Below are 13,678 nucleotides of genomic sequence, written 5' to 3' on the forward strand. Positions count from 1 at the left end.
TCAGATCGCTCCGCATAGGATATAATCGGAAGGTCAGTTCGTGCACAAATCCTGCACCGGCAACATTTTTGCAATTATGGGTGCTATAGAGGCACCATGGCTTAATATTTCTGCAGGAACTTCCAACGACGTGTTGAGTCCATGACCCGTCGAGTTACTCCACTATGCCGGATAAAAGGAGTTCCGACACGATATTAGGAGGTACCCCATGACTTTTTTCATCTCCGTGCATTTATCAACCATGGGCTGTAGCTCTCTATTTGAGGCTAGTCGTCTGTAAGTCGAGTTGCACCAAATGCTGAAATTGGTAGTATTGGCTGTACAATAGGCAAACTGGTAGGACAACAAATCTGGAAATTGGCAAAAAGAAACTGGATGAGAAATTGGTAAACAGGCAAGACGTCAAAAATGGAAACTGATAAAACTGTTACGATACACCAAAGAAATTAAACACATTATGAGGAAGTGTAGGAGGCTACTGTGTAAATCCATCCATTGTTGCAGAAAAATGTGTGCAATGTTAATAATTACCTGCCTGACATGACGTGTAGATCTTCGCCCAAAAAGTCTGAGCATGAGCTAACCACAATGTCACAAACTCGAATTACTTGTCATGCGCTGTCGCTCTCAGCCAATAGCTATAGGGCTTCAATGCTCTTACGCAATTTGCTCTCCATTCTACGTCTGTGATCTGTAGTGCGAGAATTAGGGTGTGAGAAATTGTTATCAGAAACTATTTTTTTATTATTTTACCAGTTACACGAGCTTTTGTAATTCACTGTAGTGATAAACAGACTGATAAAAAGTGACTAGCTAAGACACTTTGGCAGTACAAAATACCTCAAAAATACTATCCATTTTTCATGTGATCAGTAATAAAAAATAAAGTATATTATTAAAAACAATGATTCTGTATTTGTATCAGAACTAAAGCACAAAAAATAAACGTCCTAACGCAGAGGAAGAGACCAGGATTGGAAAAGTATTAGACAAGGATGTCTGCTATCTCTGTATTAGTTTAATTTATGCGATGAGGAAGCTATTCAGATGATGATGAAGAAGAAAATTGAATAAAAGTCAGTCGTGAATGGATACATCATATCAGATTTACTGATGATGTCATATTAGTTGAATACTCCAGAAAAGAAATGAATAGAATGCTGGAAGCCCTATGAGATACTCTTAAACCAAGGAAATTAAAAGTGAAAAAACTTTAAACGAAAGTAATGGTAACACGGACAAATGCGGAAGAAATTATAACCAATATAAAAATTGATGACGTCAGATGTCATAAAGTGAACCAGTCTTGTTATCTTGCTGATTTAGTTACAGAGAAAAATAAATTCTTAGCATAAGTGAAGAGAAGAACTGTGTTGGATTGCATTGGCAAAACAAACAAACAAACAAAACATATTAACCAACAAGCACAAGAAAATTCTTTGCAAAATTATTTATGAATGGCTAAATTTAAAGGAATCGAATTGAAGATGCTTAAATGTGGATATGATGCAAAAAGACAAGAACGAACTTCACGGGGAAAAACAACCTGAAAGTCTTAAGTGAAGTCAACGAAGGGAGAAAACTGTTAAAGGAAATGAGAACGAGGAAAATAAAATTTATAGAAAACTTCATCACATACATTCTTGATGCGAAATTTCTGGAAAAGAAAGGAAGAGAATGGTCTAGGGAGAAGTATTTGGAAAATATCAAAAAGGGAATAAGATTTGGCAATTACATGGAACTGAAACGAACAGCCAACGCTTTACGCGGGCCAGGGGTGCAGTAGAGTATTTTATTATGTTGCATTGACAGAGCATTAGCCTGTAGAATATAGATATTTGTTAATTAGTATTTCTATTTGATAATAAATATAGATTTTAAATAAAAGTAAAAAAAGTTTCCACTTGCGAGCGTCTAATCAATGATTTTACGATCAGGATACTTTTGTGTCTTGTCACTTTTTTATCAGAAATCTTCCAATCTTCAAAGGCGACTTTTCCAGTTTGTTTAAGAATAGTGTCATACTGGTTTAGAATATTGATGCCAGTGCACTGAGTTTCAAATTATGTAAGTATCGAAGAAATTGAAGAGAGCCAGTAAATAAGCTCCTCTTATTAGCAGTTATAAATGAAATAGCTTCGGGCTGCAGGACGGTTTTATAACTTTTTTTATTAGATATCAATTTCGTGAACTCCATTTGCATCTTCAGAGGCACCTGTACACACAGTAAAACTTTTACAAAAATTACATCAATGCATATACTGCAAACATATATACTGAATACAAATGAGTATTAACCTGAAAGGACGCTGAAATACAGGGTGATTCAAAAAGAATACCACAACTTTAAAAATGTGTATTTAATGAAAGAAACATAATATAACCTTCTGTTATACATCATTACAAAGAGTATTTAAAAAGGTTTTTTTTCACTCAAAAACAAGTTCAGAGATGTTCAATATGGCCCCCTCCAGACACACGAGCAATCAACCCGATACTCCAACTCGTTCCACACTCTCTGTAGCATATCAGGCGTAACAGTTTGGATAGCTGCTGTTATTTCTCGTTTCAAATCATCAATGGTGGCTGGGAGAGGTGGCCGAAACACCATATCCTTAACATACCCCCATAAGAAAAAATCGCAGGGGGTAAGATCAGGGCTTCTTGGAGGCCAGTGATGAAATGCTCTGTCACGGGCTGCCTGGCGGCCGATCCATCGCCTCGGGTAGTTCTCTGTAAACTGTTTATACCAACGTTTAATAAACCACCTATCAGGAGGTTTAACACCATACTTCGTTCGAAATGCACGCTGAATAACTGTCGTCGATTCACTTCTGCCGTACTTTCTGTTGAGCGGTCGCCATCTTAGCATTAACTGACGCTGACGCCTCGTCAACAGCGCCTCAAGCGAACAAATATACAACTAAATGAAACTTTATAGCTCCCTTAATTCGCCGACAGATAGTGCTTAGCTCTGCCTTTTGTCGTTGCAGAGTTTTAAATTCCCAAAGTTGTGGTATTCTTTTTTAATCACCCTGTATGATGAGAATCTACGTTATACCCCATTGTCTGCATAGTTAAAGTGTAAAGTTAGCGAATGTTCGCCTGTGAGAATGTGCATAATACAACAGATGTTTGATCCAGGATGTAATAATGCATAGTCATAGAAGAAAATATTAATACGATAGTAATTTCTACATTACGTGGTAACTATCACCGTACAATGACGGCAAAGAGCTTTACGCGGGCCAGGGGTGCAGAAGAGTATTTTGTTATGTTTCGACACCTTTTCAGAATTATGTTCACTTAGTTTTATTGTAATGGGTTTCAATTGCAAATGGTTATGTTTTACAGAGGAATTCTCACTGTAAATATTCCTCAGTTTCGAGTGAAGAGTTGGTCATATACGAGGGTTATTCGGAAAGTAAGGAAAGATCGGTCGCGAAATGGAATCCACAGAGAAAATCCGATGAAGTTTTGCACAGGTGTGTTGGGCAGTGTCTCTAGTATGCCCGTCGATCGCGTTACGTCGTTCTTTTTAGTTCTGGGCACACAGGGAACAGAGACAGGTACCTAGAACAATAGTGTCTCCCGCCAAGTACGAGGGCCTGGTGAGAAATTTTTCCTCAAGCTGTACAGCCAGCACTACATAACTGTCATGCGGTTTCTTCTTCAAGACAATTCTCAGCCGCATTCTGCAGGGGCAGTGAAGATGCTCCTGCATCGTTTTCAATTGGAAATGTTTGATTACCCACAATAATGCCGGTACTTGTCTCCCCCTGAGTTTCATCTCTGCTCACATGAACCGCTGGCTATGAAGACAACGTTTTGGCACAGACAACGAGCTGTAGGCCAGCGTAGAGATTTGGCGGAAAGCACTGGCGGCTGCCTTCTATAACGAGGGTACTGGAAAGTTGGTACAACGCTACGACAAACGTCTAAGTCGGATCGGCGACTATGGAGACAAGTAGCTGTAAGTTGTAGGTAACTGTTGCACATAAAAAAGTTTTGAAACTTCCTGGCAGATTAAAACTGTGTGCCGGACCGAGACTCGCACTCGGGACCTTTGCCTTTTGCGGGCAAATGCTCTACCAACTGAGCTACCCAAACATGACCCACGCCCCGTCCTCACAGGTTTAATTTCGCCAGGAGAGCTTCTGTGAAGTTTGGAATGTAGGAGACTAGGAACTGGCGGAATTAAACCTGTGAGGAAGGGGCGTGAGTCGTGCTTGGGTAGCTCAGTTGGTAGAGCAGTTGCCCGCGAAAGGCAAAGGTCCCGAGTTCGAGTCTCGGTCTGGCACATAATTTTAATCTGCCAGGAAGTTTCATTTCAGCGTACACTCCGCTGCAGAGTGAAAAATTGAGTCTAAAAACAGTTTTGATTTTCACTGTGGTTTCCATTTCGGCGTCCTATCGTTCCTTACTTTCCGAATAGCCATCGTACATTACATGATCATGTTTAAAACTTAAGAGGAACGATTCTATTAGTATTTTTCAGTAGCTATGAATTATTACACCGTGCGTAAAAAGAGATTACTGTAGTGGTTTTAGCAACTTCTGTGTTATCGTACGACGTCTCGCAGGTGAACATTCATCTTATTTCACGCTCTGACTACGTATGCCATGGGACATGTGTTGTCCTTTGTTATTAATATCCCCTTGTGTTCAATATGGAGATCTGTTGTACCGGGTGATCAAAAAGTCAGTATAAATTTGAAAACTTAATAAAAGACGGAATAATGTAGATAGAGAGGTAAAAATTTACACACATGCTTGGAATGACATGGGGTTTTATTAGAACAACAACAACAAAAAAAACAAAGTATTGCCAGACGCGTGAAATATCTCCTGCGCGCGTCGTTTGGTGATGATCGTGTGCTCAGCCGCCACTTTCGTCATGCTTGGCCTCCCAGGTCCCCAGACCTCAGTCCGTGCGATTATTGGCTTTGGGGTTACCTGAAGTCGTAAGTCTATCGTGATCGACCGACATCTCTAGGGATGTTGAAAGACAACACCCGACGCCAATGCCTCACCATAGCTCCGTACATGCTTTGGAGTACTGTTCACAACATTATTCCTCGACTACAGCTATTGTTGAGGAATGATGGTGGACATATTGAGCATTTCCTGTAAATAACATCATCTTTGCTTTGTCTTACTTTGTTATGCTAATTATTTCTATTCTGATCAGATGAAGCGCCATCTGTCGGACATTTTTTGAACGTTTGTATTTTTTGGTTCTAATAAAACCACGTCATGCCAAGGATGGGTCTCTATCTACATTATTCCGTGATTTATTCAGTTTTCAAATTTATGCTGACTTTTTGATCATCCGGCATAAGCCCTGAAGTAATTTGATTTTTTGACAGTGGCACCTGAAAATAGGAATGGGATTCCCGAAATCGATCCTTTAACAAAAAAGTTATAGTACCATCCTGCACAAAGAGAATATTGTATACCTAACTAATATACGGATAATCAAACGATGTGTATACCATTGTTGCTTTAATATCACTATTCTCTGTTTACGGTACAAGCCATTACAGGTTCCTGAGGTACAGTGAAGCACTTAAGGTGTTAAACATCTACTGATAATGGAGTACAATGTTGAAACATGTACCGACTATAACTAACGGCTTTGTTTTTGGCAAAATGGGCGCGTCTTACTGATGTAATTTTTTGTCTTAGAGTCTGGTCCTCGAGCGCCTGTGCGACTCACCCAGGGTAACGGCAACAGCAGCAGCAGCAGCGGCGGCGACGTCATGTTGGCGGCCCTGCGACACTGTGCGGACTGCGGACTGCCGCCGGCTGTGGACCCGCGGCGGCCGCCGCAGGCGTCGCGCTCCACTAGCCGCGGTCCCTGCTCCGCTCTGGCGCAAGGCCGTGGCGGCAGCGCGCCGCGCCCCGCCCAGCCCGTGACAACAGGTGTAAGGCACTGGCGCGGCCGAGCGAGAAACTGGCGCCACTCTCTGCGGGCGTGCACGCTCTACAGGGTGTGTCACAAGGTATGTTACAAGGCGTGTGCTAACAAACGTACGTTCCAAAACTCGTCTCTGAAATGTGGAGGAGGATGTAGGCAATTTGGGCCACACAAGCTAGGCAAGGAGTAAAGGAGAAATTGTACATTACTTGTCACTTACAAAGGGTGCTCAATGCGAGCGCCACAATCTTCGATACATTTTGCGTATCGCCTGATGATGTCTTGACAAACCCTTGGAAAGATTCCCAGCATACCACGGATGACTCTAGCTGCTGCTTGTAGTTGTGCGTCAGGGCCGGTGAACAACGAGACCAGGCTATTGGACCTCCACGTCCAATCCATCTGTTGCCAAAGGTGTCATTCTATTGGCCACATACCACACTGTCGAAGTGTGGAACCACATGGCACATACATCAACCATCAATCAACCACGTCCAACAACCTGGGACCATCAACATCCATGGGCATAAGGTATGGACCTATGACATGGTCATCAATGAGACCTGACCATACGTTGATAAAGTGATGTTGATGGCCTCGGATGTGAAGGTCCTGCCACCTTTGTTCAGGCAGCGGCAAAAGCTGACACGACGGTGAACGATATCCTGAGCCAACGCATGAGCGCTTCTGGAGCACACCCCCATGTGGTTCATACCATTGGTATGTGCGACACTTCGGGTGCTCGAAGAAGGTTGCTCTGCAAAACGCTGACATACAGCTTCTTTAAATTCTGGTGTACTGCGTGTCCGTGGGCCTCCAATCTGGTAATTGTTACGACGTAAGCTGCCTCTTTCTCTGCAGTCTTGCAAATAGGTGTGGGCTGGGTGACGTCTTAGGGTTAACGTTCTTCAAGCCTCTCTTTCATTCCTTGTGGGCTTCCTGTACAGGAGAAGCATGCCAGTGAATTCTGCAGTTCTGTACACGACCACCATTGTTTATTCCTGTTTTCCTATATACACACGAATGACTGAAAACTTCACTCATGCTCATAAATTAAGGATAATGCTGAAACATGGTGAAACAATGTTCTGGTGGGCGGTTTGCTGGTTTAAATCACCTCGGGGTATGAATATGTGGTGCATATGACCTGCGGTCGCCGCACGGTGGCGCTGTGCAGCAGTCCACATACGCAGAGGTGTGTTGGTGCATGTCGGAGTACGGTGCAGCGAGTAAGTGTGCAGAAGTTTACAGACGTGCTAATCGTGACTCTGTGTTGAAAATGGCACAAAGAACACATATCAATAACGTTATGAGGGGTACAATACTAGGGCGACTGGAGGCTGGTCAAACACAATAGGTGGTAGCATGGGCCCTCTGTGTGCCACAATATCTCAAGATTACGGTAACGATTCCATCAGACAGGAAACGTGTCCAGGAGCTACAGTACGGCACGTCCACAGTGTACAACACCACAAGAAGACCGATATCTCACCATCAGTGTCCGCAGACGGCCACGGAATACTGCAGGTAGCCTTGCTCAGGACCTTAACGCAGCCACGGGAACAGTTGTCTCCAGACACATAGTCTACAGACGACTGAACAGATATGGTTTATTCGCCCGGAGACCTGCAGGAGAGCTCGTAAAGCCTGGTGTCAAGAACACAGTACATGGGCATTGGAACAGTGGTCCCATGTTATGTTCACGGACGAGTCCAGGTATAGTCTCAGCATTGATTCTCGCCGGGTTTTCATCTGGCGTGAACCAGGAACCAGATACCAACCCCTTAATGTCCTTGAAAGGGACGTGTATCGAGGTCGTGGTTTGATGGGGTGGGGTGCGATTATGATTGGTTCACGTGCACCCCTGCATGTCTTTGACAGAGGAACTGTAACAGGTCAGGTATATCGGGACTTCATTTTGCACCAGTGTGTCCGCCTTTTCAGGGGTGCAGTGGGTCTCACCTTCCTCCTCATGGATGATAACGCACGGCCCCACCGAGCTGCCATCGTGGAAGAGTACCTTGAAACAGAAGATATCAGTCGAATGGAGTGGCCTGCCTGTTCTCCAGACCTAAACCCCATAGAGCACGTCTGGGATGCTCTCGGTCGACGTATCGCTGCACGACTTCAAACCCCTACACTTCAGGAGCTCTGACAGGTACTGGTGCAGGAATGGGAGGCTGTACCCCAGCAGCTGCTCGACCTCCTGATCCAGAGTATGCCAACCCATTGTGTGGCCTGTGTACGCGTGCATGGTAATCCCATATTGATGTCGGCTTACATGCGCAGTAAACAGTGGCGTTTTGTAGCACATGTGTTTCGGGACGGTTTTCTCAACTTAGCACCAACACCAATGACTTACAGATCCGTGTCGTGTGTGTTCCCCATGTGCCTGTGCTATTAGCGCCAGTTTTGTGTAGTGCCACAGTATGTGGCACCATATTCTGCAATTATCCTTAATTTATGAGCATGAGTATGAAACTACGCAACATGACAGTGCCGTGCTCGGTGGTTGTCTACGTAAGAGTGTGGAGAGCTGTATGTGTCATGTAACTAATGAACCAAAACCATTGGTAAAATTTCCGCCCTCACAGTGAACACAGTATGACCTCTGCTGTTTGTCAGTGTTGGTTTCTGTCACTCGCGTTTCGGAGGCTCTAGCACGTCAAAAGTCTAAAAGCGATTACAATTTACATTTTCTCCTTTTACTCCTTTTACTCCTTGTCTAACTGGTGTGATCCAAACTGTACACCTATCTCCACACTTCCAAGACGCTAGCTCGCAAACATTTTTTTTTTTTTTTTTGTTAGCGAAGTAGCCTACCCATCCACCAACCACAACGCCATGTGGTAAAGCTTTTGATAGACCCTGTGTATCGCTGTAAAGTGAAGCCATATTTCTCGAGCAGAAATCTCACGAGATGTTTTAAAAAGTTATGACTGTTTTGACTGGGTGATGCTGTCTTTTTCCTACCTTGAACGAATCTTACTACGACGGGCAGCCACAAAGTTTAATATCTCCTAGAAAAAAATAATCAAGTCACCGTATTAAGGTTTTTGTTTATTAGCAGCTAGAGGAGTTTCGGCTGTTGTGAAGGAATCGAACAATGTGGAATACCGAAGTATTTCCTCTATTAGGCGCTGCTGCCTCATAGGAATATCGTACAGTATTTCTGAGGGCTAATATATGATGTTCTGTAGTGAGTATCAACCGTTTGCCGGCATTGCTTTCTTCACTGTTTAAAACCTTTGTGTTTTTTATGAGACGTCTGAAGGTAAGTTCTCAGAAAATTATGTCAACTGTTAGATGTGTATCCTAGACATTGACGGTAAATGCAAAGCATTATCAAACAGTATTAGTTTATTATGCAATGGCCGTTTCTGAGTTGACGATATTTTTTTAAGTGAGAGAAAGACTACTTTCAATATTTTTCCAAATCAACCTGTCAGCCTATGCGGAATACCTAAGAGTTCCTATGCACTTGATCCTGGTTCATCGAAAGGAACATAGCGAGTATCACTACATCAAAATAGAAGACCTCCAATAGAGGTAGAAAAGCGAGGACATCATTTATACTGAGCCAATCTTCACACAGAAGTCAATTAGAGGTCGAACCAAGAGCTAACCAACAGCCCAGAAACATCAAAGGTTCTAAGGGCGAAAAATAGAAACGTAAGGACCAGAAACCTCCCAACAAAAGAAGAGAGAAAAACTCTTCAAGAAATTACAGTTTACTTTTAAGGATGATTGAAAAGGCGATGATGAATCTTTCAGTTCTGATGTATCGTACCATCTGCTGTACGGGAAGACAACGATGCTCAGTTACTCTTGTTATACGACGGAAAATTTTATGAAGATAAGCAAGAAGAATTCTGGATACAATGTTACCCAACTGTACTGTAATGGTTCAGAGAACGAAAATTATATTTGTGAACTGCAACTGAAATAAGATAAGTCATCTCTCTAAACTGTGACATGGATTACACGTAATGTATTTCCTAAGATTCATTATGTCGTTTTTTTGCCAAATGTAATTTATCAATATTTTCAACCCTCTATTGCATATTATTCGACTATTTCACACTACCTGTCATTTGACACTTCTTTTATTTTTTTCTATTTTCAATCAGAAGAATTGAAGCAAATTAATTTTTCATTAGCTGTAACTTATCAAAATAAGTTGCATTCTCTATTCGTTTTGGTTTTAGTCATTTTAGTCATTCCGATTATAAAATACGCTGACAAATGTAAATTTTACTTCATATTACTCGAAGCTCCTCAACATGTCTGCACTGCTGGAACACACTGGCATCTCGGTGTCACAGTGCTGTCTCAGGTGTATCCAGATAGGTAAAAAAGGCATCTGGATCTGGATATCGATATGCTACTGTGCGGCGGCGCTGTGGACAAGTGTCTGGAAACGAACAAAAACTTAACCGCCTATAACTTCCTACATAATTTGTTTAGGTGATAACTGAAATTTTATGAACACCCCAAATGTATCCGCAACGTCAATGGATCAAATAGTTGCAAGACCAGCAACCCCCACCCTCTCCCACTCCACCCCGTTTGCTTCAAGAATGGAACTATTTATGAAACAATCATTTCACGCATGTCAATGTTCATGAAATTATATTCCCTGAACCGCGAGTCGCACGATGACTGAGATGACATAAGTTATGAGATAGCAATATGCGCATATACGAGGTGTGGCTAGAAAAAAACCGGACTAGTACTGGTGAAACAATAAAACGAATGCAATAAGGCTGAAAGTCGCGTGGCCTGTCACGGGACTCTCGCTCCGCCTACTGCTCGAGTTTCATCTGCCTCCTGCACTCAGTCTGCCCGTGGCGTCTGTTTTAAGTAGTTGACGTTTTGTCTGTGCGTCGGAAAATGTTGAGTGTACAGAAAGAACAGCGTGTTAACATCAAATTTTGTTTCAAACTAGGAAAATCTGCAAGTGAAACGTTTGTAATGTTACAACAAGTGTACGGCGATGATTGCTTATCGCGAACACAAGTGTTTGAGTGGTTTAAACGATTTAAAGATGGCCGCGAAGACACCAGTGATGACACTCGCACTGGCAGACCATTGTCAGCAAAAACTGATGCAAACATTGAAAAAATCGGTAAACTTGTTCGACAAGATCGCCGTTTAACAATCAGAGCAGTGTCTGAGTTAACAGGAGTTGACAAGGAAAGTGTTAGGCAGATTCTTCATGAAAGTTTCAACATGAACAAAGTGTGTTCAAAAATGGTTCCAAAGTGTCTCACAATTGAACAGAAGGAACGCCGAAGAATGATTTGTTCTGACATCCTGGAAAACATTGAAAGTGATCCCACCTTCTTACAAAATGTTATTACTTGCGATGAATCGTGGTTTTTTACTTACGATCCCGAAACTAAACGCCAATCGATGCATTGGAAAACTCCTGGTTCTCCACGACAAAAAAAAGCAAGAATGTCAAAATCGAAATTCAAGCCAATGATGATTGTTTTTTTTTTTTGACATCAAAGGGTTTGTGCACATTGATTGGGTACCAGAGGGACAAACAGTGAATCAGCATTACTACATTAGCGTCCTGGCTACCCTACGTGAGCGAGTACGGAGAAAACGGAACGATTTGTGGAGAAAAAAGTCATGGATCCTTCACCAAGACAATGCCCCAGCTCACAGTGCGTTGTCAGTGAAGACGTTTTTGGCAAAACATAACATTCCCATCTTAGATCATCCACCCTACTCACCTGATTTGGCCCCCTGTGACTTTTTTCTTTTCCCTAAAGTCAAGTCAGCTTTGAAAGGAACTAGATTTGAGACTGTTGAAGCAGTAAAAGAAAAAGCGACGGAAGTAATGTATGGACTTACCGGAAATGATCTGCAGCATTGCTATGAACAGTGGAAAATTCGTATGGAGCGGTGTAGAGACCGAGGAGGAGAGTACATTGAAGGAGATAACATGAAATTGTAAAAAATTGTAAATAAATGTTTTTTCCAGCATCAGTCCGGTTTTTTTCTAGCCGCACCTCGTACAGATAGCGTACAAAAGGTATAAAAGGGCAGTGTATTGGCGAAACTGTCGTTTGTACTCATGTCCATGATGTGAAAAGATGTCCGACGTGGTTTTGGCCACACGACGGGAATTAAAATACCTTGAACGCGAAATGATAGTTGGAGTTGGACGCATGGGACATTCACTTCGAAAATCGTTAGGGAACTCAATATTCCGACATCCGTTGTATGAGGAGTGTGCCGAGAATACCAAGCTTCAGGCATTGCCTCTCACCACGGACAACGCAGAGGCCGACTGCCTTCACTTAATCACCGGGAGCAGTGGCGTTAGCGTTAAGTCGTCAGTGCTAACAGACAAGCAACGCTGCGTGAAACAAACGCAGAACTCAATGTGGGACGTACGACGAACGTATCTGCTAGGACATTGTGCCTCTGCTAACAGCACGACATCGCCTGCAGCGCCTCTCCTGGGCTCGTCACCATATTCTTTGGACCATAGTCGACTGGAAAACCGTGGCCTCGTCAGATGGGTCCCAATTGTAGTTGGTAAAAGCTGGTGACAGGGTTCGAATGTGGCGCAGACATCACGAAGCCATGGGCCCAAGTTGTCAACAAGGCACTGTGCAAGGTGGTGGTGGCTCCATAATGATGTGGACTGCTTTTACATGGAATGGACTGGATCCTCTGGTGCAAATGAACCGACCATTGACTGGAAATCGCCATGTTCTGCTACTTGGAGACCATTTGCAGCTATTCAAGAGCGATGGAGTTTTTATGAAACACAGTGGACCATGTCACTGAGCCACAATAGTTCGCGACTGGTTTGATGAACATTCGGGACAGTTCGAGCGAACGATTTGGCCACCAAGATCACCCGACATGGGACATAATCGAAAGGTCAGGTCGACAAGAAAATCCTGCACCGGCAAAACTGTCGCAGTTGTGAAAGGGTATAGAGGCAACATCCTCAATATTTCTGTAGGGGGCGTACAGCGACTAGTGGAGTCCACGTCATGTCGAGTTGCTGCACTACGCTGGGTAAAAAGAGGTCCGACACGACGTTAGAATGTATTCCATGACTTTTGCCAACTCAGAGTAATTTTGTACCTAGTACAAAAAATGGTTCAAATGGCTCTGAGCACTATGGGACTCAACTGCTGAGGTCATTAGTCCCCTAGAACTTAGAACTAGTTAAACCTAACTAACCTAAGGACATCACAAACATCCATGCCCGAGGCAGGATTCGAACCTGCGACCGTAGTGGTCTTGCGGTTCCAGACTGCAGCGCCTTTAACCGCACGGCCACTTCGGCCGGCACCTAGTACAAAGGTGTATGTGGAGACTCTCTGCAAAATTTGGTTTTCCCCCGTCGGAGGTTCGAGTCCTCCCTCGGGAATGGATGTGTGTGTTGTTCATAGCGTAAGTTAGTTTAAGCTTGATTAAGTAGTGTGTAAGATTAGGGACCGATGACCTAAGCAGTTTGGTTCCATAAGATCTTACCACAAATTTACAAACTTTTTTACAAAATTTGTTTGAATAGAATTAGTAGTAATGAAGTAGTAAGTTAAAACATCATGCCTGATCCGACGTTTTGCCACATAAAGAGCGAAAGCGTATTAAGCAACAACTTTTTTCTTTTCGTTACTTTGTTGGAGTGTGTCAGCGACAAAAGGTTTCGAAAATGTTTGAAATTATGCGGAAAGTTCGTTGTAAGTCACCGAGTGCTCTCATTCTAAAATATTAGATAAA

General features: G+C 42.9%; 1 protein-coding gene across 1 annotated transcript in view; it reads right to left on the reverse strand.

The window, feature by feature from the left end:
* Window positions 1-5,818, reverse strand: part of LOC126242117 (dentin sialophosphoprotein-like) — a 162,970-nt gene extending 157,152 nt beyond the window's left edge. Inside the window, exon 1 of the mRNA XM_049948063.1 lies at window positions 5,720-5,818. Coding sequence (XP_049804020.1) covers window positions 5,720-5,764 — 45 coding nt within the window. The 5' untranslated portion in view covers window positions 5,765-5,818. The remainder of the gene's footprint in view (window positions 1-5,719) is intronic.
* Between the last annotated feature and the right edge of the window lie 7,860 nt (window positions 5,819-13,678).

This window comes from Schistocerca nitens, chromosome 1 (assembly GCF_023898315.1).
Source record: "Schistocerca nitens isolate TAMUIC-IGC-003100 chromosome 1, iqSchNite1.1, whole genome shotgun sequence".
NCBI lineage: Eukaryota > Metazoa > Arthropoda > Insecta > Orthoptera > Acrididae > Schistocerca > Schistocerca nitens.